Genomic DNA, 23,184 nt, shown 5'->3' with positions numbered 1-23,184 from the left:
CTCAGATCTGCTGCTAAATTAAAAGAGTTTCTTTCACGAAAGGACTTGGAAACAATCCCGGTTAAATTACTGTAATTATATGTATGCAGGCCTGTCTCAATCTCATCTCCAGATGGTTCAGAACATGCCAGTGAGATGTATATAGAGAAGCAAAAACAAGATATCACATCTCCTCTATTAGAATCCAATTAGATATTACCAATAGAATCAAAATTGATTTTAAGATTTTGCTTTCAGTCATAAAGAATGATCTTTCTCCACAATATATTTGTAAACTCCTTTATCTATACTCTATGAAAGCTTGTTTCCACCAAGGATTTTAAAAAAAAGAAAAGTATAACTCTTTATAACTCTCAACTCTCAAAAGGAAAAAAAGTCAGAATTGCAAGATATGAACTCACAATTACGAGAAAAAAGTCAGAATTGTGAGATATAAAGTCAGAATTGCGAGAAAGAAAATCAGAAATGTGAGATATAAACAATTGCGCGAAAATTTCTTGCAATTCTCACATTATAACTCGCAATTTTGAGTTTAATTCCAACTTTTTAACCTCGAAATTCTCTTTTTTTTATCAGCAATTGCGAGGAAAAAGTCAAAATTGCGAGAAATAATTTTATATATCGCAGTTTTGAGAAAAAAAGTGAGAAGTGCGAGGTTAAAAAGTCAGAAAATAGTGACATTTTAAAATTCACAAGTATGAGTTTATGTCTCAAAATTTGGACTTTATAACTTGCAATTGCGAGTTTATATCTCACAATTTTGACTTTATTACTTGCAATTGTGAGTTTAATTCTGACTTTTTTACCCTCGCAATTCTCACTTTTTATTTCTCAGAATTGTGATACATAAACTCACAATTGTGTGGGAAAAAAGTCAGAATTGCAAGAAATAAAACAGATTTTATAACTCGCAAGTATCAGTTTATTTCTCACAATTTGGACTTTATAACTTGCAATTATGAGTTTATGTCCCACAATTCTGACTTTTTTCTCGCAAAAACAAGTTTTTATCATACAATTCTGAGAAAAAAAAGTCAGCTCACAATTCTGAGTTTTTTTTCTCGGAATTATTATTTTTTAAAGATTTATTTTTTGTATTTTTGCCTTTATTGTGATAGGACATTATGTAGACAGGAAGCAAAGTGGGAGGGGGGGGGGCAAAATCAGGAAAGGACCGCGAGCAGGGACTCAATCTCAGGTTGCCCGAAGTGCAACAGCGCCACATGTCGGCGTGCTGCCCACGAGGCTATCGCCACCGACTCAAAATTCTAACTTTTAACCTCATAATTCTGACTTTTTTCTCAGAATTGCAAGATATAAAGTCCGAATTCTGAGAAAAAAGTCAGAAGTATAAGATATAACCTCGCCATTACAAGAAAAAAAGTGAGATAAAATGTCACAATTACCTTTTTTTATACTGTGGCAAAAACAAGCTTGCATAATACTCTGCCCCTAGGTCATGCAATCAAATTCCTTCTGTCCCACTCATGCTGTAAGGGAGATTTCTCAGTTGCTGCCCCCATGTTCTGGAACGGCTTCCCTGCTCACACTGGCACTTTTAAATCCAGCTTAAAGGTCCGTTTTTATTCTTTAGCTCTTGATTCCATGCAAGTTTTTTTCTTTCTTTTCTTTTTTTCATTACTTAGATTTTATCTAACTTGACATGAAAATCCCTCTCTTTGTAACAAGCTCATTTTTATATCCTTAAAATCTAATGATATGTGAAAATGTGGATTAAAATGTTTGGTGATAATAAAGCGTATAGAAACATTCAGTCAAAAAAATTAACCTGAAAAGCTAAGCACTATAATTGTGACAGGAGTTTAATCTTGCCATAAGTTACTGACTAATTTGCAGCTGCCCTGCTTGTTCTTAAGTCAAATATATTAAAACGGTCTTCATGTAAACAGAAATGGCACGTGAAGGCTTCAATAATCTCTCCCAAAGTGCTTATTCACTTTGGCGACAGAAATGTAAATCACTAGATTAACCACAAAATACTGTTCCTTATACTCCATCTGCTTCAGCCTCATCTCCACCCTTCCCTCTGAGTCTTGGTATAGAATGGAGAATCTCTCGCCACCAAAATCGTATGATACCGTGTCCTGATTTGCTTTTGTCATGACAACAGGAGCACTGACACACCAAAAAGGCTGCTTGGCTTCATCCCATACAGTGAGGTTGATCATGCAACAGTCCTGGAGACACCAATTAGACCATGAAAAACTTTAAGCCCTTACAAAAGTTCTGAAGTAAAGTACTGTGAATAAAATAGTGTGGTGATACTGTACCTTGATAGTTCCATGTAAAGCTTCAGTCCTCCAAGGCAAGCTGACATCTCCAACCAATTGAGTATTTAGGGATCTCTTATTCTCACTGATCACTTCCAGTGGAAGATAACCATCAGAAATCTGATCTGGAGAGTGAAAAAGAGAAATTATGCACTATGGTATTATATATTTAAAAATATTCTTTGTTTTATAATGGTAGTGAACCACATCTATCCATCAAAAATATAATCCATACAGCTCCAGGGGGGTTAATAAAGGCCTTCTGAAGCGAAGCGATGGGTTTTTGTAAAAAAAAAAAAAAAAACATATTTAAAGCTTTAAATTAAAATAACTAGCTTCCACCAGGCGACAGTTCGCATAATGCGCAAGTCGACTTGTGCCAAATGAGTAACCCCCGTGACGCGACGTATGACGCAGAATACAGCAGTATTGTAAGCTTAGATGCTGATTCGGAAGTCTGTCCGAAATCAGTTTCGTGAGGTACCTTTGTGTGCAAACACTGCCTACAAAGTCAGTGCCTGATAAGGCAGCGAGGCAACAAGTCAGCTGCCTAAGTTTTTGGATGCAGCCTTAAAATATATTATTTTTGTTTATACAACAGTTCTGTCTGGTTCTCGAATCTGATTGGCTGATAGCCATGCGATATTTCAGTGATAACAGCACTCCTACTGCCTTTTCACCGTTTGTATCACTCCGCTTGAAGTGACCGTCATGGCGGCCGATCAATCAACCGTAATTTTTACAAATACTACTTCTTGTACCACGAACTGTAGTTTTAATAGTTTTTTAGGCGAGAATGTTGTTGTTTAGACCTGAAATATGTGACTTATATTTAATAACAGCGCCTATTTTACAATTTGTTTTGACGTTTTCGGAGATGCGAGCTCGAGTGCGTCAGCGGCCGTTCAGTGCTTCTGTAACCGCCGAGAACAGCTTCATCTCGGCCAGTGCCTCGGGGATTTGCCGCTGGCTCTTATAGTGGTTAAACATGAGACATAATTCAATTTGAGTACATACAATGGGCAATCTTTGGTCTTATTAATCTATTATTTGTTCCAGAGCAAGTCGAATTGTGCTATATTAAATTTGATAATAATAAACGTTACGTTACATCCTTATATAGCATATTGGCTACAACTAGACGGGACATATCAGACTCTTCTCCGCTCTTCAAATACTTAAAACAATGAACTTTATAAACATATGGTTTTTTTGAATAAAGAAAACGCTTTACAATTTTTTTTCAAACATCAGATCTTTATTTACCTTTGCATTGCACAGAGGAGATGTCCAAACTGAGTGCGCACTTTATTCACGAGGTGAGGCGGATTAATGAGGCTTGATTGACAGTTTGAGGATCCAATGGAGTTAGGAGGTTTTGTCACAAGCTCTTTAAAATCCTTTTCATTCGTTAAATATTTGTAAAACCCACATACCAGCGTAAATGGTGACCTATTTTTTTAACTAGTGCTTTATGTTTGACTGAACTGTACAATTGTGCTTATTTGTTGTTCAATAAATATTATTTTATATAAATATGTCCATTAAGTAATATGGATTGACTGAACATTATATTAATACGCCATTAGATGGCGGCAACACTTTACAGGAGAATAAGTCAGTGAAGCACAAGAGACTTTTAAATTGAAAGGAACTTTTGCAAAAGGAAGTTGTTTTAGCGCTGTGGTGTAATGGATGTTATAGAAAATTCCCAAAGCTGTAAAAAATGACAAATACAAAGATCGCTTTCCTCAGCGGACATTCAAACGGACTTGTATAAAGGATATAATATTATGGACATCGACTTGAAGAATGAATGTAATGCAATATACCAGACACAGGTAATAGCCTACTCTCTCTCTCTCTCTCTCTAATGCTGTACAAAATTCAATGTGTTTCAATGAAGCGACTCAACGTTCCTTCGTTACTAGTTCTAAAGTGACGTTTTAGAGTTAGTAACGGAGGCTTGGTTCAACTGACAACTTGAGTTTTGAATCCGTGGCGGAAGGAAGTAGTGCTGCACAAAAGAGGGTTTTAAAGACACTCCGTTGTTGTTCTTATTTATTTACACACTCGTGCCGTCGAACTGTTGTATAAACGCAATATCACACTCGTAGCCGTGCGATATGGCTGTATATCAGCACGCTGTGATTACCTACGGCACTCGGCCTGCGGCCTCGTGCCTACGGACGAATCACAGCGTGCTGATATACAGCCATATCGCACGGCTACGAGTGTGATATTGCTCATATATATAATGTAATTTATTCCTGTGATGGCAAAGCTGAACTTTCAGCAGCCATTACTCCAGTGTCACATGATCCTTCAGAAATCATTATAATATGCTGATTTACTGCTCAAGAAACATTTCATTTTTTTTTTTTTTTTTATCAATTTTGCTGCTCAATATTTGTGTTTTTTCAGGATTCTTTGATGTGTTCAAAGAATCTTGAATATTTCAACTTTCCGAATACCTTTTAGGATGAATATACACAGCATCAATGAATGATATATTAGGGTGATATGTGATTTACACTCTAAGAAAAGTATTGTGAACATTTTTTCATACATATATTTTCATTATTTATGAAATATTTGTAAAGAATACTATGTGAGCATCAGTGTTACTACAATATATCAGTACATGTTGAAACTCTGATACTTTAGTAGGGTAAAAACATCTGAATTTTGCTTAGAGCAGGACAACATTGATATATTTCTGAGAATCTAGCGCCATCTACTGTCAAGCATCTAGTATCGTCAACTGTCAAGGCATCTCAGTGTAAAATTGGACAACTGCTCAACCATGTGCTTATGAGGTTTTCATTTATTTTTATCACCAAATTGGACTTTGAGCTCTTTTTTTCATATTATAGAGTGCACAATTTACCTCTCCTGCAAAACAGCTGGGAAAAACGGTCAGACATGATGACTCTCACTGTATTGTGCAGTTCAATGTAAGCACTGTATCCATGGAGACCATACTCCGGGTCCACATCATCAAACAAAGCACTGACTCCAGTTGCTGTACGTGGACTAGCGGTATGAAAGAGAGATAAGAAAGGAAAAGAAAGAAATTAACAACAAAGTGGGTGTCAGTGCACCTTTTCACACTAAGGACTGTAGAGACAGTAAGGCAGTAATTCAGACAGTATAAGAACTGATGATTCAGGGCTGTACACAGTGATTCACCAGAAGATGGAGTTATTACACCACCAAACTATACTGACAGTGATACATAACTGACATTTAGGTTCTGACTCACACAGACACATCTGTGATTAAAAAAAAGAGAAAGAAAAGACAAATTGACCACAGGGATTCAGTTATTTGAAAAACACACTAAATTTTGTGATGAATTTAAGCATTTGGTTTGACAAAGCCATTAAAGGGGGACCATGCAAGTCTTTTGTAAAAACAGAAGATGAAAAATACCTGGACAAAAAGGTTTTTGTTTTTGTTTTTGTTTTGCAAATGAGGAAATAAAGGAATACCTAACGGATGCATGAAGACTTCTTTCCACAAGCCTGTGATTGTGCAAGTTCACTATGACAAAAGCAATTCCACATTGGTCCTGTATAAGAAGGACAGAGTTGTTGCATTATCAATATTATCAATTAAATATTTTTATTAATACAACTACTGATAATAATAATAATGATTACATACACTAGCATTCAAAAGTTTGGTAAGATTTTTGAAAGAAGTCTCTTATGCTTGAAAAAGGATGTATTTGTTCAAACAAACTTACAGTAAAAACAGTAATATTGTGAAATTACAATTTAAAATATCTGTTTTCCATTTATTTAAAAGTGTAATTTATTTCTGTGTTGGCAATCCTGAATTTTCAGCATCATAACTCCAGTCTTCAGTGTCACATGACCCTTCAAATATGTTGATTTGATGTTCAGTAAACATTTATTGTATTATTATGAATGCTGGAAACTGCTGCTTAATATTTGTGTGGAAACCATGAAACTTTTTTTTCTTCTAGATTTTTTTTTGTTAATAGAAAGTTCAAAAGAACAGCCTTTTTTAGAAATAGAAATATTCTGTAAAGAAATTTAATCTATCCCTTTTAATAAATAAATGCTTTAAATCATGTGGATTTAAAGTGCTATTAAAAAAAAAAAAAAGATTCTAAGAGATCCTAAATTTTGAAACATCAAGTGCAAAATGTATGTTTATTCCACAATGTACAGTGTCAACTCTAGAATTGGAAAATACCTGCCAGAATCCCAAAGTGACGCCCTGTCCAACATATAGCATCTTGATAATCTTGTCTGCAACACACAACTCACTGTGTTCTCCTTGAAGCTTTATTTTTGACATATCCGATTTCCAGCCCGGCCTGAAAGACAGATGATGGAAGCAACTACATCACTCACTTAGGTTGGAGAAAAGGTGTATCTTTGTATTTTTGGCATCTACCACACCTGTAAGGAGCAGGACAATCGAGAGGTACCCGTGACACTCCACGAAGCTCAAGCGAGGTGAGCTGGTTGAAAGGAGGCCAACTGACAGCGCCCCAGAACACAAACACAGCCGTACTGCTGAAGGAGGCATGAGACTGCTCAAAGGTGCTCCGCCGTCCTCTCCCATCAGTCACTGTGATCTCCCATGTAATGCACAGACTCCTGCCAGACACACATGACACAAACCCCATCTGACACCTTCTGTTCTCAGAACATTTAAGGGCAATGCCTTTTTTGAAGTAGAAGAAGTGGGGTATTATGCAAGATAAAAACTCATACATAGATAAAATACATAAAAGAGATGGCTAAGCTGACAAAAATAACGTTTAATCTGTATATTTGTCTTGTTTTCCTGTAAAAAAATATCTTGAGCATTTACTGAAAAAATCTATACTTTTTTACTACAAAAAAAAAAAAAAAAATTAAAAGATAATGTTGTTTTGAGATTAGAGCTGCACGATTAATTGGTAAAAGATCGTGATCTCGATTCAAACACCCACACAATCTTATTCCTAAATGACTACAATTCGCTATATCTATTAAACCTTTTCACAAAATTATACTGGAACATTCAAATCTGTGTTTGCACTGCCGCTGTTCCAGAGAGAGCAACTGTCATGTATAGGTGTGAAACAGCGTCTTTTGAGTATCATTATTTCTGTCTTGCAATTATGACCGAAGAACTAGGATAAAAGTTTATAGTTCGGATATAAACACTGACGTCTACAGAAGAGAGCAAAATAGAGTAAATCACCATAGGTAACTTGAGGCTTCAAATAAAGATTGTATCAATTACATCGACTGTTAAAAAGTGACAGTTAAAGTGACAAATATATGTCATTCATTCAAGAAATTTGTTCAAAAATGCTGATTCGTCTGTTTCAAACAAGTCTATATGAGTGAGTCATTGAATCATTCATTCAAACTATTTTTTATATTTTTTCAAATTAATTAAACATTTTTTTAAACAGACTGCAGCAGTTATCATTTTACCTCTAATTACATATTATTTTGTGTAGTTGTCCATTCAAAATCATGGGAGAATCGTGATTTCTATTAAAAAAAAAAAAAAAAAAAAAATGCGATTCTTGATTTATCCAGAATCGTGAAGCTCAATTTGAGATAATACATTTTTAATTGTTTATTATTAATTACATTTGTTAAGCCAGTATAAAGCAAAAATCTAATGTTTAGCAAGGTTTATGATCAAAATAATAATAAAAATGTGGCCAATGGGTATAAATAAATGAACATCCCTAAAACAAGACAATCAAATGTTATAATGCTAAAATATGAAAACTGAAAAATAAAGTTGTTTTCAGATACTATATTTTGAATTAAATATATTATTAATATTAATTATTAATTTGTTAAGCCAAGTATAAAGCAAAAATCTAATAATGTTTAGTGAGGTTTATGCATAAAATATGAAATATTTAAATATATATACAATTTACAATTTTAAGTAAATGTTTCCTTTTTTACGGATGTTTACTTTAAATAGAAAATAAAATGCATTTTAAAAAAAGTGGAGAATCCAAGGTAAAAAGCCAAAGTATCATAAAACAAAAAGCTGCTTAAATAATAATAATAGTTCATCTGTATCTAGTTTTCCTGTAAAAAGTATCCTGAGGATCTTTAAAATAAGATACGTTTACTTGAGAATCAAAACTGTGATAATGTTGAAATATGAAAACTGAAAGATAGTTCAGTTAACTGGGAAACAAACAAAAATACTGATTATTTATTTATTTCTGTCATTAACCTGATTAAGCTGATTAAAATTATTTTGTTTGGCAAGATACAAGCAATGAATGACATTAATTCTGAAAGAAAACAGGGCATTAGGTTGGGGAAATACTTATGATGCATCATGTGTGGGCACTGACACCATATGATATCAATTAATGCTGTAAAACAAAGATACAAGCAGAGTCCCAGAGAGATTAATAGCTGTTGTTTGTGTCTGAAAGTCAGTGGAGATGATTATTACCGAAGTAAATCTCATCCTCCAGTGTCTTTGTAACTGAGGAACCTATGGGGATTTGTCTGGGCAAGAGGTAGGGGCCAAGCAATTTATTTTTACAATTCACCCAGCCTTCTGAGGGGACCACAATTATTTTCACTCCCCCTGTATGCCACACGCTCTTTGAGTCGAAAAATTGAGTGGCCCGGCAGCTCTAATCAGAGGTTAAGACAACAGCACGCCGCGGCCTGCAGATCATCAAGCGTGTTTCCGTATCCCATCGCCCAGGAGCACAGAGCAAATCTAAGACGCTGACTCTCACACTCACCTTTAATAAGCCCAGACACTGCAGGAGGGAAAACACACCTTGACATATATTTGATGGGGAATATGCCATCTTCAACAGATCAGGTAGGTCACAACAAACACGTTATTTTGAATACAAAGTCTTGTTGCATATTACTAAATGTAGGGATATACAGAAAGACAGTTGAAAGAAAGAAATCAAAACAACTATAAACGCAGAAACTAGAAACTACAACTAAACATAGTTTATGTATACAAATTTATATATAGAAACAGTCAGATTATGTGTCACCATGCCAAACCAATGATCTTGTTGTTATTAAAGGGGTCCAATAATGCCTCTTTTACAAGATGTAATATCAGTCTCTGGTGCCCTCAGAATGTGCCTGTGAAGTTTCAGCTCAAAATACCCCATAGATCATTTATCATAGCTTGTCAAATTTGCCCCTATGTGGGTATGAGCAAAAACACGCCGTTTTTATGTGTGTCCCTTTAAATGCAAATGAGCTGCAGCTCCTGGCCTGCTTTCCAGATCAGGGCGGAGCTTTAACAACTCATGCTTCAGTTGCTCAACGACAACAAAGCTGGAGAATCTCACGCAGCCAAAATGACAATTGTCAGTAACGGTGTTCAGTCTTACATTGTTCAAACCGGAGTCGGACACTGATGGAGAGACTTAGGAAGAAGTTACAACTTTTAGAATGCAACTGGATGTTTCTGAACGGTAAATGTATGTAGTTGCTGTGGAGGTGATTCAATTCATTGACTTGTCAAAATGACAGCATGGTAACAACACTCTGCTACAAAAACTCTCCCTCTTCTCTAAAGCAGTCCAACATGGCCTCACCCCCTTTGTTGTGTGTTCTCGGGTGCGGGGTTTATGTAAATTTTAGGGTTAGTGATGTCACTAACCCCGGAAGAAGCTTGTTATAGTCCCTACCAGCCGTCTGTTGTAGTCCTTAAACAGAGAATTTTTTAAAAGAAAATATCTCCCTTTGCATTGAACTTTGAGCATCGTAACTTTGCAGAGGTTTTTATGCTCTAACAGCAACATTACACACTAACTAAAGTGAAAAAAGTGAAATCATAATCAACCACTCCTTTAAATGAGGGATAAAATAACCAAAAAATGTAAAAGTGATTTTAAGAGACACTGATTTTAAGATCATTTAATTAGTCAATAATAATATATAAACTAAACAAAAAAGCCACAATCTCAAACCTTAAGACTTCCTCTGTATGATGCGGCAGTCCTGAATAAGGGTCGATGCGTTTAAGTTTTTTTCTCCACTTGTTCACATTCAAGCCGGCAATTTCTTTGAAGAATGTGTTTCTCCAGTATCCCTTAGGCCTCTCCTGCACACCTGCCATATGGTCTTCTTGGTTGGCTTTCTTCTTTTTGGTATGTTCACGGATATAAAACTGATACCACATCGAACTGCAAGGACATCAGAATTAGATGAAAATTATTTACATTTTTTCTGCTATGAGAGAGACAAAATAAATAGTCTGAAGAAAAACAAAACCACTCACTTGCTGTTGGACAGTTCATGGAAGAGCTTGTTGACAAAACTAATGCAGAAAAGAGACCCAGCATCCAAGTATGAGAGAATCTTGAGAATGATCTCTGCTGGCATCCTATTTGAAAAAATAGATAAAACAAAAGATAGATAGATAGATAGATAGATAGATAGATAGATAGATAGATAGATAGATAGCCTTTTGTTTAAACATATAACTAAAGCTATTATAAACAAACAACAAATAGGCCTACGTTAATTTTTAGTGATCCGAGCAAGAGAGTCACAGTGAAGATTAAAAAAAAAAGGCTAAAAAGTTACCATACTCGCAAAACTTGCCTTTCTAAGGAGTTTTCACAAGTCTTTAGTCCGCGTTTGGATGCCATTCTGTAGACTGGCGGGTGTCGTACAGCCGTTTTTGTTTGTCTGCTGAGAAAATGAACACAAACACACTGAAAAGATCTAGCAGAGTTCAGAGGCATTAAATCCGGGATGGGCGAAATAACCAACAAAAGTAACAAACAACCTGGACATGGATTTTGATTTAATAATTGAGTGGTTCTCAGCATCTTGCTTCTGAGTCTTCACGCTTTGCGAAGACATAATTTGTATCTCTTCTGAAACGTGTTTAAGTGCCTCTTAATCTGTTATCCGTTCAGTCTCGCTCTTCCGGCATCTCGCTGTCAAGGTAACCAGGTCAGAGCGCTGCCGCGCAGGTGCCAGGCGCTTTAATCGCACTACACACAGGACACATCTCACAGAGTCTGTTTTATTTTAATGGGTACAGTCCGACACACTAGGTAGGACATTAAACAGTTAAGCGTAGAATTATAACATGTCATCTCGGAGAAAAACTTCAAAAAAACAAAAAACAATTGTTGCATTGTTGCTACAACTGTTTTTCCCTACTGACAGGTGATGTGACAATCTGTAGAAATACTGCCCCCAACAGGCCAGGAGCGGAAATGTAGTTTTGAAACGGCCTAATCGAGAGATTTTCAAACTAGGATCCGTGAAAATCCTGAGAGGCGATTAGTACGGAAATAGGCCTTTATTTGTGTCTTTTAGGGAATTTTTAGGGAATTTTTATATATATATATATATATATATATATATATATATATATATATATATATATATATATATATATATATATATATATATACACAGTACAGTCCAAAAGTTTGGAAACTAAGATTTTTAATGTTTTTAAAAGAAGTTTCGTCTGCTCACCAAGGCTACATTTATTTAATTAAAAATACAGTAAAAAACAGTAATATTGTGAAATATTATTACAATTTAAAATAACTGTGCACTATTTAAATATATTTGACAAAGTAATTTATTCCTGTGATGCAAAGCTGAATTTTCAGCATCGTTACTCCAGTCTTCAGTGTCACAACCTTCAGAAATCATTCTAATATGTATATATCAACATAACAAAAGACAACAACATAAACAAACGTTCTAGTAGAGGTAGACTTCCACAAAGAATCAATAACAACAGAGAGTAGCCTAGATTATTTCTGATAACAAGCAACATAAATAACAAGGAAATTACATTAGCTAGCAAGTTAAAACTTTGTCTAGCCAGTAGCCTACTATTTTTGGTTACCAGAAGAAGAAAATAACCGTTACTGTTACTTGGCCAATCTGAAATGCAACAAAGTTACTACCAGACCCGTCCGATATCCATCTATAGGCTATATATAAAAAGATATAAACAAATAAATAAGTAAATAATGTTTAATATTTTAAGTACTGTAATCAAATTATGAAAGTATATTACTTTCACGAGTGGTCCTTGACATTAAAAAGTTTGAAAACTTTTTGGCCTAATTTATGCAACAGAACATATAAAACCTATATAAATAGACAGACAGATAGATCAAGTAGAAGTACTTTTTCTTATTAGTTAATGGCTGTAAAATATATTGCTTGACATTTTAATAAAGCAGAAAACAGCTAAGGGAATGTTTGTATATGGCAGACTGGGCGATCTCAAGAGTGATGGTGGTCTGCTGCCTGTCAGATTAAATAGTCATATAACATTCACAATAATTCATCGTTTTGTGTGGTTGGGGAGAGCTCTTCTCTGGGGGCATGAACAGCTCTGGGCCCCGTGATACACAGGCCCAGTGCCCACCCAACTTGACATTTGATGTGTTCTTTCTTTTACTCACCCTTTTGCAGGCCCTAGGTCAGCCACTGCTCTCAGATACTCAACATCAACCTCCACAGAGCCTGTCAATCTGCACCAACAGTGTGATGCTTGTCAAAAAATGTGCATGAAGACTGAAGAGTCTGTGAGGAAGGATGATGTTGACTATGACCAGCCCAGTGAACATGCATGATCTCTCAGTAGTTCACCTAACAGCTTATATGTATTTTAAAACCATTGTTCTGGCTATTTATATGCCAGAATTGTTGATAAAATACGGTTGGGATGGTACTGATTGTCTCGCAAGTATCCTAAAAGACAAAAATACTATATTGTGAAGTGCCTATTTACTTCAGATATAAAGATGTCGAGTCATTCGATTATGAATTAAAGCAGTATCCCCATTTCACTCTTTAGAAGTTGTCAGACATAATCATCTTACATAATATTTCCAATTAGCAACTTTGAGGAGTGAGGGAAAGTATAAATTAGGGAGGTTAAGAATGGGTTCAGTGGACATAACACATACTGAGCAGACCTGTCAAACCCAACATTGCACTTTATACACTCTACAGAAACTCCATAGCTTCACTGAAAAGGTTTTTAAAAGATAGAAACCACAGAACTGATAGCTTATTACAAGGTTTTTTTTCATAATGAGGCTAGAGAATGACGATACGCATGTACATGCGTGAAAATGCACATTTTAAAGGCTTTGTTTCCATCCATTTAACTTTTCAATATCATTTCTGTCATTTCTGCTTGATTTTAGGAGTTTCAGTTTTCAATTTTCTTCATCAGTAATGAAATTCAAAGTTACTGAAGAACAAAAGCACATGCTGTAGCTTTGGTACAGTTTTGATTTTACTTAGAAATGTAAAGCAACTTAAATTAAAGGGTTAGTTCACCCAAAAATGAAAATTCTGTCATTTATTATTCACCCTCATGCCTTTTCACACCCGTAAGACCTTCGTTAATCTTCAGAACACAAACTAAGATATTTTTGTTGAAATCCGATGGCTCAGTGAGGCCTCCATAGCCAGCAATGACATTTCCTCTCTCAAGATCCATTAATGTTCTAAAAACATATCTAAATCAGTTCATGTGAGTACAGTGGTTCAATATTAATATTATAAAGCAACGAGAATATTTTTGGTGCGCCAAAAAAACAAAATAACGACTTATAGTGATGGCCGATTTCAAAACACTGCTTCAGGAAGATTCGGAGCATAATGAATCAGCGTGTCGAACTGCCAAACTGCTGAAATCACGTGAGTCTGGCGCTCCGAACAGCTGATTCGATACACTGATTCATTATGCTCCAAAGCTTCCTGCAGCAGTGTTTTGAAATCGGCCATCACTATATAAGTCGTTTTTTTTTGCCACACCAAAAATATTCTCATTGCTTTATAATATTAATATTGAACCACTGTACTCACATTAACTGATTTAGATATATTTTTAGTACCTTTTTGGATCTTGAGAGAGGAAATGTCATTGCTCCCTATGCAGGCCTCACAGAGCCTTCGTATTTCAACAAAAATATCTTAATTTGTGTTCTGAAGATTAACAAAGATCTAATTGGTGTGGAACGGCATGAGGGTGAGTAATAAATGACAGAATTTTCATTTTTGGGTGAACTAATCCTTTAAGTTGCGCTTTAAAAAAAAAACCTTCTTTATTGAACCTTTAACATCCATAGATCCTTTCCATTCTACAAAAGGTTCTTTAGAACTGCCTAAAACAAAGTGTCACTAAGTGCAAATAGCTGCACTTGTTGGCTATTTACACTAGCTCCAATATCTACAAAAGCTGCTCAAAATTCAATATTTTAGTGGCAGAGTGGTAGCAAGTGAGGCTTATAAACGTGGCTCTTAACGCGATCGACACAGGTTCGAATCCGCCTTTTGCCGAGTTCGCAATTATTTTTAATAAAAATGAAAATAATGTTCTAAAAGTGGAAATAAACTGCGGACGAGTGTTTAATAATATAAAAAGTGTTTATTGGGTAGGGTCAGGGGAAAGTGTAGGGAGCGTTTTTATTCTCCCAATAAGGCAGCACCATTTAATAATTTTAATAAATATAATCATTTACACTCTATGATGTTATTGCATCCTGTTAATGTACAAAAATACTGAGGTGCAAATAGTGTCTGCCAATATAAAGTATAGATAACATCTAATTACTATTTAATCTTATTGCAAAGAACTGATACTTTTACATGGTGTAAATAGAATCTATCACTATTTTCAACTAGTGTAAATAGCATGTCGCTAAGAAAATACTGCTATTGTCACAGTGTAAATAGAATATATTAATATTTTCGTTTAGTGTAAACAGCATCTATCGCTAAGAAAATATGCTATTTTCACTTAGTGTAAATAGCATCTATCGCTGTTTGCACTTAGTGTAAGTAGCCACTGCCTTTTTAAAATGTTCTTCACACTAATAAAATAAAATTTAAAAAAAAATGTAAGAACTTAAAGGTTCTTTGGGGAACCAAAAATGGTTCTTCTATGGCATCGCCGTTACAACCCCCTTTTAGAACTTTAAAACATTTATAATAGACCAATCATGTTTCATAATGTTTATTTACAATAATAAACCTCACAAACACAGGTTATAGAGATTATCTGACTCTGTGAGAGGCCAGACTTAGGATCATAGCACTTCTTCTCCACAGGGTGGAGCACAAGATTTTTGTCTGACTTTCAAGGCTTTCCACCTGGATGCTGATATTTCTAACGTGCATGTCAATTTATTTCCTGATATTAAACTATATAATATCGCCTTCAAATGCATAACAGCTCTACTAATCCTGTATGCAAAACTGTATGTTTGTTATTTGCAATGCTGTGCAAAATACAGATGTCACCAAAATAAATCTGGCTGTGGTTGTGCAAATATATATTGCAAACAAAATCTTAAATCCAATTTTCTGACCATGCCAGAGTTTTATGTCCAGAAACGTACGTTCCAGAATTATTACTGTACTTGAAAAGAAGGGATGGGCGTGAAGCGCCCTCTGAAAAGGATGAAGGAGCAATTGCTTTTCTCCACTCTTATTGGGTGCGCGCTTCACTCCTTCTCAAGACAGCTGAAGGAGCAGGGACACAGATTACACCCAACTATGGATTTAACAGGTAACACAATGACAGCATGAAGTAGAAAGATAACATATAGAAATAGATATTAAATGTCATGGTACTGTTGTTGTTTTCATTTATTTATTTCATCGGAAAGGTGTGATGATTATATGAGTGATATTTGCTACATTGGAAAAAAGATAACTGAAAAACTTTATTATTATTTGTTAATATGTGTTGAGTTAGCTACACGCTGTTTGACCTTGTATTTTTAGTCGAGATTAGATGTTGCGTATCGTTGCGCAATTTAATATAGTTAAGCCTGATATTGATATATGATGTACTGAGAAATTATTATTCGTATTGCTTTGAAAATATTTTTGTTCTGATTTATCGTTTTTTATCATTCAGGAAACACTGTGCAAATACTCTGAGCACCTCAAGCTGATGCGCATAGACGAAAGGAAAAGGAGTGTGTGTGACGGTGAGTTACAGAGAGAGAGTAAGTGAGAGAGATAGAGAAAGAGAGAGAGAGGTTAGTTTGGACCAGGTGATAGAGCCACATCAAACCTCCAAGGGGCTGCTGGTTAGATCAGTTTGCACAGGATTCTTGTTCCGATCATGGTGCCAGCAGCCTGTCCCGGACCCTTTGCCATGCTGGCTCTCGCCTTTCTCCTGGGATGTGGCATAGGGCTCTGTTTGGGCCAGAATGACACGGAGCCCATCGTTCTTGAGGGAAAGTGTCTGGTGGTGTGCGACTCCAACCCCTCTTCTGACGGAGGAGTCACCTCTTCGCTTGGGATATCAGTGCGCTCCGGCAGCGCCAAAGTGGCTTTTTCGGCCGTCAGAGGGACGAACCACGAACCTTCGGAGATGAGCAACACATCCACGACCATCTATTTTGACCAGGTCAGGTGTCCCGTTGGTGACTTTGTAATCACAGGAACTGCATATGTAGAGTTGTGCTCAGGAATTTCAGCCAGAAACTTCACGAAGTGAAAAACGTTTCTATCATATTTGATGATGTACGTTTTTAACCAATTCAGCTGCGGAAATGTCCTTTGTAAATCTCCCATAAATAACATTATTTAATTAAATGTGTGCAGTGTGGGTCAGATATAATGTGTACAATGGCTAATAGGCTAGTCGCCATTCAACAAATTGCTCAGTTGCAAAAATAAATAAATAAATAAAAATAAAATGAATAAATCGCCTGTAGCCTACTGTTAAATATGGTTAACTTAACCCAATAGATAAACAACAAGCGAACAGGTTTAGATTAACAATAACTGACCCGCGGTCATTAAATTAGATCTGTAGTAATTAAAACTGACCCGACATGTTTGCTTTTGCATTGCGCTTATGGCAAGCCGTTTTAACATGTAAATAAAATGCAGCGAGATAATAAATTTATTTGTAACCATTTGGATAGATACTAGTGTTTCATAAATAAGTGCAAATAAATAAATAAAACTGGTACAACTGGAACTGATACTGGTAGCTGACTAGTTACAAATAGCCAAATAAAAAGTAATGGTAGCCTAAATGAATAGCTACTTGTACAACCGAAATATCGACCAGCAACAATTGCAATAGTTGAAAATGAATTGATATCTACACCACAGATCACCATGGAATTCAATGGGGGAAATGTATTGCAGAAACAATGAAACGTTATTTCTCGCTATTGGAATACTAATGAAACTAAAATGAGATACGCATCACTATTGGATTATTTACTAGCAATTAAAAAAAATCGTAAAATAAAAATATTTACTAGTTGGTTGTGAGGAATAAATGTTAAAGCAGCTTGCCACACTGCGCTCGAAGATCCGCATGTGTCAGTGTAAAATTGCAGAGCTAAAAGTATGTAAATTCACAGATTTTCATTTGCTAGTGGATTTGTAACGCGTCATGTTGCATTTGTTTCAGGTCTTAGTAAACATTGGCAATCACTTCGACCTTAAAGCGAGTGTGTTTACCGCCCCACGGAGAGGAATATACAGTTTCAGCTTTCATGTGGTCAAGGTCTACAACAGACAAACCATACAGGTGAGCAGAGCAGCACAAATTCACTTCTCACACTGTGTGTTATTCATAACCCCTCGTGGAAAGCCGATTCTCTACTTTCAAAGGACTAAACTGCGCTGTGTTCTGTTATTCAGGTTAACCTGATGCAGAATGAGTACCCGGTCATATCTGCTTTTGCTGGGGATCAGGATGTCACGCGGGAGGCGGCGAGTAACGGAGTTCTACTGATGGTGGAGCGCGAGGATCGAGTCCATCTCAAGTTGGAACGAGGGAATCTAATGGGCGGATGGAAATACTCCACGTTCTCTGGATTTTTAGTCTTTCCTCTATAACTGACTCGCAAACGTGTTCCTGCGAGTGATATTTTCAAGAGACCGAGGCAAAATGAGAATCTGTTCTTTGAACAAAACTGAAACATAGCAAAACTGCATATGGACGCGTCCACAGGGAGTTCCCGCCTTTTTTGGCCGCAGCGATTTCCAGTCGCGATTGGATTTTATCGAAGGGAAACAATTCGCAACTGATATTTACCTGGACCACTATATAAATGAGAAGATATTTAAGACGAAGACGAACTTCAAATCCCGAACTAGGTGTATTTATCAGTGCTTTATTTTGTGTTTGTATAGCCTTAATGATTCGGCTTCCGTCCAGTGAGGTGTGTGGTGTGGAGCTGCGGAAGTGCTTTATGGCCCCAAAGCATTTTTGCACGAATGGAAGATTCCTGTTTTGTGCTGTCAATGATGTGTCGTTTGGATGCTGAACATACTAAAAATATGCCAAATGTAGGCCACCTGCTATACAGTGATTATTAATGAGAAAAAAAAAAAACATATATCAGCCAATGGAGACGTCTTAAAACTTTTTGCTAGACATCTATCTAATTTATAAAATACATATTTACATTATGGTGTGTTCTACATTCCGGATAATAAGTAGCTTTGATTGATTTAGTGTTCAGTGACAATGCTCACAGATGTAAGTTGTGGAAAAAGAAAAGTCCCTATATAATGTTCCGCCTAATAAAATATTGTATTGTACACATATTTACTCAATCTTTTTTTATTATTAACAATGATTATTTTTTTAATGAATGATATAATTCGTATTAATGAATCGCGCATGCGCAAAAGGCTTTGCTTGACTACGATGAAAATAGTTTTACAATAAAACGGCGCTGTCCATGGTGCTGAAGCAACACTCGGACTGCAGGAATCTTCTCAGATGTCTCAAGACTGAATGATAAACAATTGTGTATGCTGCTCTAAATACATTAATAATGTTTTTGCAACCTTTAATCAGTCTGTTCAGAAATCCTTTAGCATAAAACCCAAACTCTTTTCCCGATTACTGATGATAATGATACAGACATGAATGGATGGACTGAAGAAAGGAGCAAGGTGATGTTAAATTAGCCTTGGTTTCCACCACTGCTGGCCCGTAGAAACACACACACACACACACACACACACACACACACACACACACACACACACACACACACACATTTGTTTTTGTGAATTGTGGGGACATTCCATAGGCATAATGGTTTTTATACTGTACAAACCGTATTTTCTATCGCCCTACACCAACCCTACACCTAAACCTACCCATCACAGGAAACTGCACATTTTACTTTCTCAAAAAAAAAAAAAAAAAAAAAAACTCATTTTGTATGATTTATAAGCCTTTTGAAAAATGGGGACATGGGGTAATGTCCTCATAAGTCACCCTCTCCTTGTAATACCTATGCCATACCCATGTCATTATACAAATTTGTGTTCCGATATGTCACAAAAACGCACACACACACACAAATTTATAAACATACATACATTTATAAACACACTCTATGTCTGTGATTGTTTCATATACACAGAATTTCATTCTTTTTAGATTTTTCCATCTTTCTCAATTTGTCTTGCTCTCTTATGCATACACATATATGCACATGCATGCACACACATCTACAATCACACGCGCACACACACACACACACACATACAAATGTTTTCACAAAAACAGAGCTGATACAAAAAATGAACATAAAGATAAACTCAGAACTGCTAATAGACGTATAATGTGATAATGTGGCCTTGTATTAATTATATATATACGTGTGTCATATAATTATATGTATACGTATATATATATATATATATATATATATATATACGTGGTGTCAAAACCGTCGCTGGTCTAGTATGCTTCATTAGAAATTCTGTTTATTCATAAAGAGAAGCTGGTGTGCAAATGTAGGTTAAAATTCATACATGCAAATGAAGGTCTCCAGCTCTGTTCTCAACAGACTAAAGATGCAAGATGTCTATAGTATTAGATTATAGATCTTGCAACATAACCATTTTAAAAGCGTAAGAATCTGCAAAGCACAGCTTGTATGCTTTATAACAAGCCACTTAATTTCTAGAGAGCTGAACTGTATGTGCACATGTGTACTGGACTGTGTCATGAAGGGTAATTTGAGGTGTCAGTATTGTAATAACGCCTGTCATAAGCCATAAGTGTATGAAGAGCATGAAGGGTGACTGTGTCTCTTTCAGTTCACTTAGTTTTAAACCCGGTATAGAGACAGTGTACAGGTGAATGTAATAAAAATGATATTATAATTGATTTAAAAATTAATGATTCATTAATGTTTACCTTTGTCAAGCATTGACAGTGAAAAGAAAAGAAGGTAAAGTTCAACGAATTTCTAAATCTGAGATCTTAGAGTCTTTTGCAGTGAGACATTCTAGAGATTTTACGTGTAATTTCCTTCATTTCTGTCTAAAAGCATTCGGATCAAAGCTTTTAAATAAAAGTTAACTGTTTTTTTTATTTCCTAAAAATACACTTGGACAGGGCTACTAATTATTCTTTTTTTTTTTTTTTTTAATTGTGACATCCATTTTCTTTTAGAGTGTGAGAGAATAATTTACAAAATATTAGCTTGCTTATATAATATATATATTATTCAGACATATTTTATATTTTTGATGTATGTTTACTAGTGGGTGCAGGACACTATAGTTCATTTATGTAAGTGAGGATAGCAAAATAAAGTAAACTGTGACATATTATACCTAAAAATTTTTTCAAAAATTCTTCAGTGGACTACCAGTAACACTGATAAAAATTTGGAACCAAAAATTATTTAGACACTTTGACCTGACTATGTTTTGCTTAAGTGTTATCTGACATAAGATTAATTTCTTCTGACACAGTTTAACTCTGAGATCTTGTCATATTGTATTACCATTTTTTTAAACTTTAGTGAATAAACTGTGTTAATGAATGAAATGTTCAAGGTGTCTGAATAAATTTTGGCTTGACTATATATATATATATATATATATATGAAGCACCCCCATTGAATTAAATCTAATTAAATGAAATTAGGCCCCCTTATATGCACATTCGTATTCTTTGATAATCAACAGTTTCCTTCAGTACTATTTCATTATTCATATACATAATTTACAATGTGGTTGTCATGGTGTTATTTATGATAGCAATATAAGGTCCTAACCCCTCTAATCATAATCAAGGCAGCTGATGACCTCATATAGCTCCGATCTCTGCACTGCTATTGGTTTTCAGACAGTGCATAATGTCACCAGTAGATATTATTGGCAGGCCTCATTATGTTGTATTGGTTTCAAATGTAAAAAAAATGAGGGCACCGGAGATAGTGCTCTTCTGTTAAAATTGATTGTGGGATGAGCAGCCTGTTGTTTGACATAGACATATACACAGCCCATTAAAGATGTTAGATCATAAAACACCCGGCGCAGTAAATTAGTGTACTCACAGGCATTTTTATGCGTGCACAGATGGCCAAACACTGTGTATTTTTAATTATGAGGGGGAAAAACAGCAGCACCTTAAAATACTTTCTGAATTTTTGTTGTTTTCAGTTTATAGACCCAAAACAGAGTTTTCTCCAGAAAGACAATGCTCATTAACTTCCAATGCGGACTGATTTCAGAGCTCAAGTTTCATGCAGTAGACCCAGCAGGATCATCCACTTCCCAGTTATCTCTTGGCAAGACACACATTTGAGCCATTCACAGTAGGTTCTTAAACCACATATTAGATGTAAAGGATATTATCAGTTGGTTTTAGGGTTTTCATTTCGGCATGAAACGGAAGTTGCAATAGTCTTTTTTTTCACTATATCTGTGTGAAACTTCTTTTTGAACAAGAAAAAATGTAGAGCGGGACTTGATTTTGTCCGCTGGGAATTGATTGGATCGTTGAATGTTGTGGTTTGCTATTGCTGTGATGTCAACACGTCATCAGAGAAGAGATGTCACTGCAAGGGAGGGGAAGTTATTTTGATGATTTATTTATTTATTTTTAAGTTATTTACTTATTCCTAAGTTCTATCAATTCACAACTTTCAGAAATACAAATGTATCTTTTACTCTATACTCTGATTCATTATGTCGAAACAACAAGCAGGTGAGTTAATTTTGTGCTTCAGTCTCATTCACCTTCTTCCCAGCATGCACCAGGGCATAAATAGGTTGCACTGTTTGACCATTTGCCAGTTTTAGTTACACAGTTTTTCTTGATTTTAGTAATTTGTTGTCATGTGATGTCAATGCATCTGCTAAAATTTATCAGAAATTTCATTGATACCTGATGCCTTGTGTTTCATGTACCAACTATCGAGGTCTGTGTGTGGCATTTCAAGGTCTTTCGTAAGACTTGTGAGTTTTTGTGTGATTTTATCAATAGTTTAAGAAAACAAGCACTTTGTTCTTTTTTGACGTACATTTAAAGAAAACATGAAATGAAGTGTAATATTGCATAATTGGGAATTTCTACATAATTTAAAACCATGTCAATAAAGGGAATAATTCGAATATATTGATTACTGGGACAGACAGACAGACAGACAGACAGACAGACAGATAGATAGATAGATAGATAGATAGATAGATAGATAGATAGATAGATAGATAGATAGATAGATAGATAGATAGATAGATAGATAGATAGATAGATAGATAGACAAACCAAAAATTATTCAGACTTTTTTTGATATATTTTTACTAGTAGGTGCAGGACACTATAGTTCATTTATGTAAGTGAGGATAGCAAAATAAAGTAAACTATGACATATTATACCCACAAATTCTTCATACAGTGGACCACCAGTAACCAAAAATTATTCAGACACTTTGACCTGACCATGTTTTGCTTAAGTGTTATCTGACATAATTAAGATTGATTTTTTTCTGACACAGTTTAACTCTGAGATCTTGTCATATTTTATTACCATTTCTTTTTAAAATTATAGTGAATAAACTGTGTTAATGAATGAAATTTTCAAGGAATA

At 35.4% G+C, this 23,184-nt stretch overlaps 2 protein-coding genes across 3 annotated transcripts; one reads left to right on the top strand and one right to left on the bottom strand.

Annotated features, from left to right (window-relative positions):
• Nucleotides 1-1,566: 1,566 nt before the first annotated feature.
• On the bottom strand, nucleotides 1,567-11,426 carry fbxo15 (F-box protein 15). Of its 2 annotated transcripts, none has more exons than XM_048175388.1 (10): nucleotides 11,085-11,426; nucleotides 10,898-10,984; nucleotides 10,572-10,676; nucleotides 10,261-10,476; nucleotides 6,728-6,928; nucleotides 6,519-6,642; nucleotides 5,786-5,865; nucleotides 5,182-5,327; nucleotides 2,292-2,416; nucleotides 1,567-2,198 (listed from the first exon to the last, which is right to left on the bottom strand). In XM_048175388.1, the coding sequence occupies exons 1-10, from the start codon at nucleotides 11,159-11,161 to the stop codon at nucleotides 1,929-1,931; spliced, it is 1,431 nt and encodes a 476-aa protein (XP_048031345.1). In that variant the 5' UTR covers nucleotides 11,162-11,426; the 3' UTR covers nucleotides 1,567-1,928. The 2 variants fall into 2 exon arrangements, with proteins under 2 accessions (XP_048031345.1, XP_048031344.1); XM_048175387.1 differs by having other exon boundaries at nucleotides 10,898-10,987; nucleotides 11,085-11,424.
• Nucleotides 11,427-15,664: 4,238 nt separating this feature from the next.
• Nucleotides 15,665-18,881, top strand: cbln2b (cerebellin 2b precursor). The gene is made up of 4 exons (XM_048175394.1): nucleotides 15,665-15,863; nucleotides 16,218-16,715; nucleotides 17,739-17,858; nucleotides 17,972-18,881. The coding sequence occupies exons 2-4, from the start codon at nucleotides 16,428-16,430 to the stop codon at nucleotides 18,167-18,169; spliced, it is 606 nt and encodes a 201-aa protein (XP_048031351.1). The 5' UTR covers nucleotides 15,665-15,863; nucleotides 16,218-16,427; the 3' UTR covers nucleotides 18,170-18,881.
• Nucleotides 18,882-23,184: the final 4,303 nt, after the last annotated feature.

This window comes from Megalobrama amblycephala, linkage group LG22 (assembly GCF_018812025.1).
Source record: "Megalobrama amblycephala isolate DHTTF-2021 linkage group LG22, ASM1881202v1, whole genome shotgun sequence".
Taxonomy (NCBI): domain Eukaryota; kingdom Metazoa; phylum Chordata; class Actinopteri; order Cypriniformes; family Xenocyprididae; genus Megalobrama; species Megalobrama amblycephala.
The sequence above is the reverse complement of the archived record's forward strand: the minus strand, read 5'-3'. Positions and strand labels throughout refer to the sequence as shown.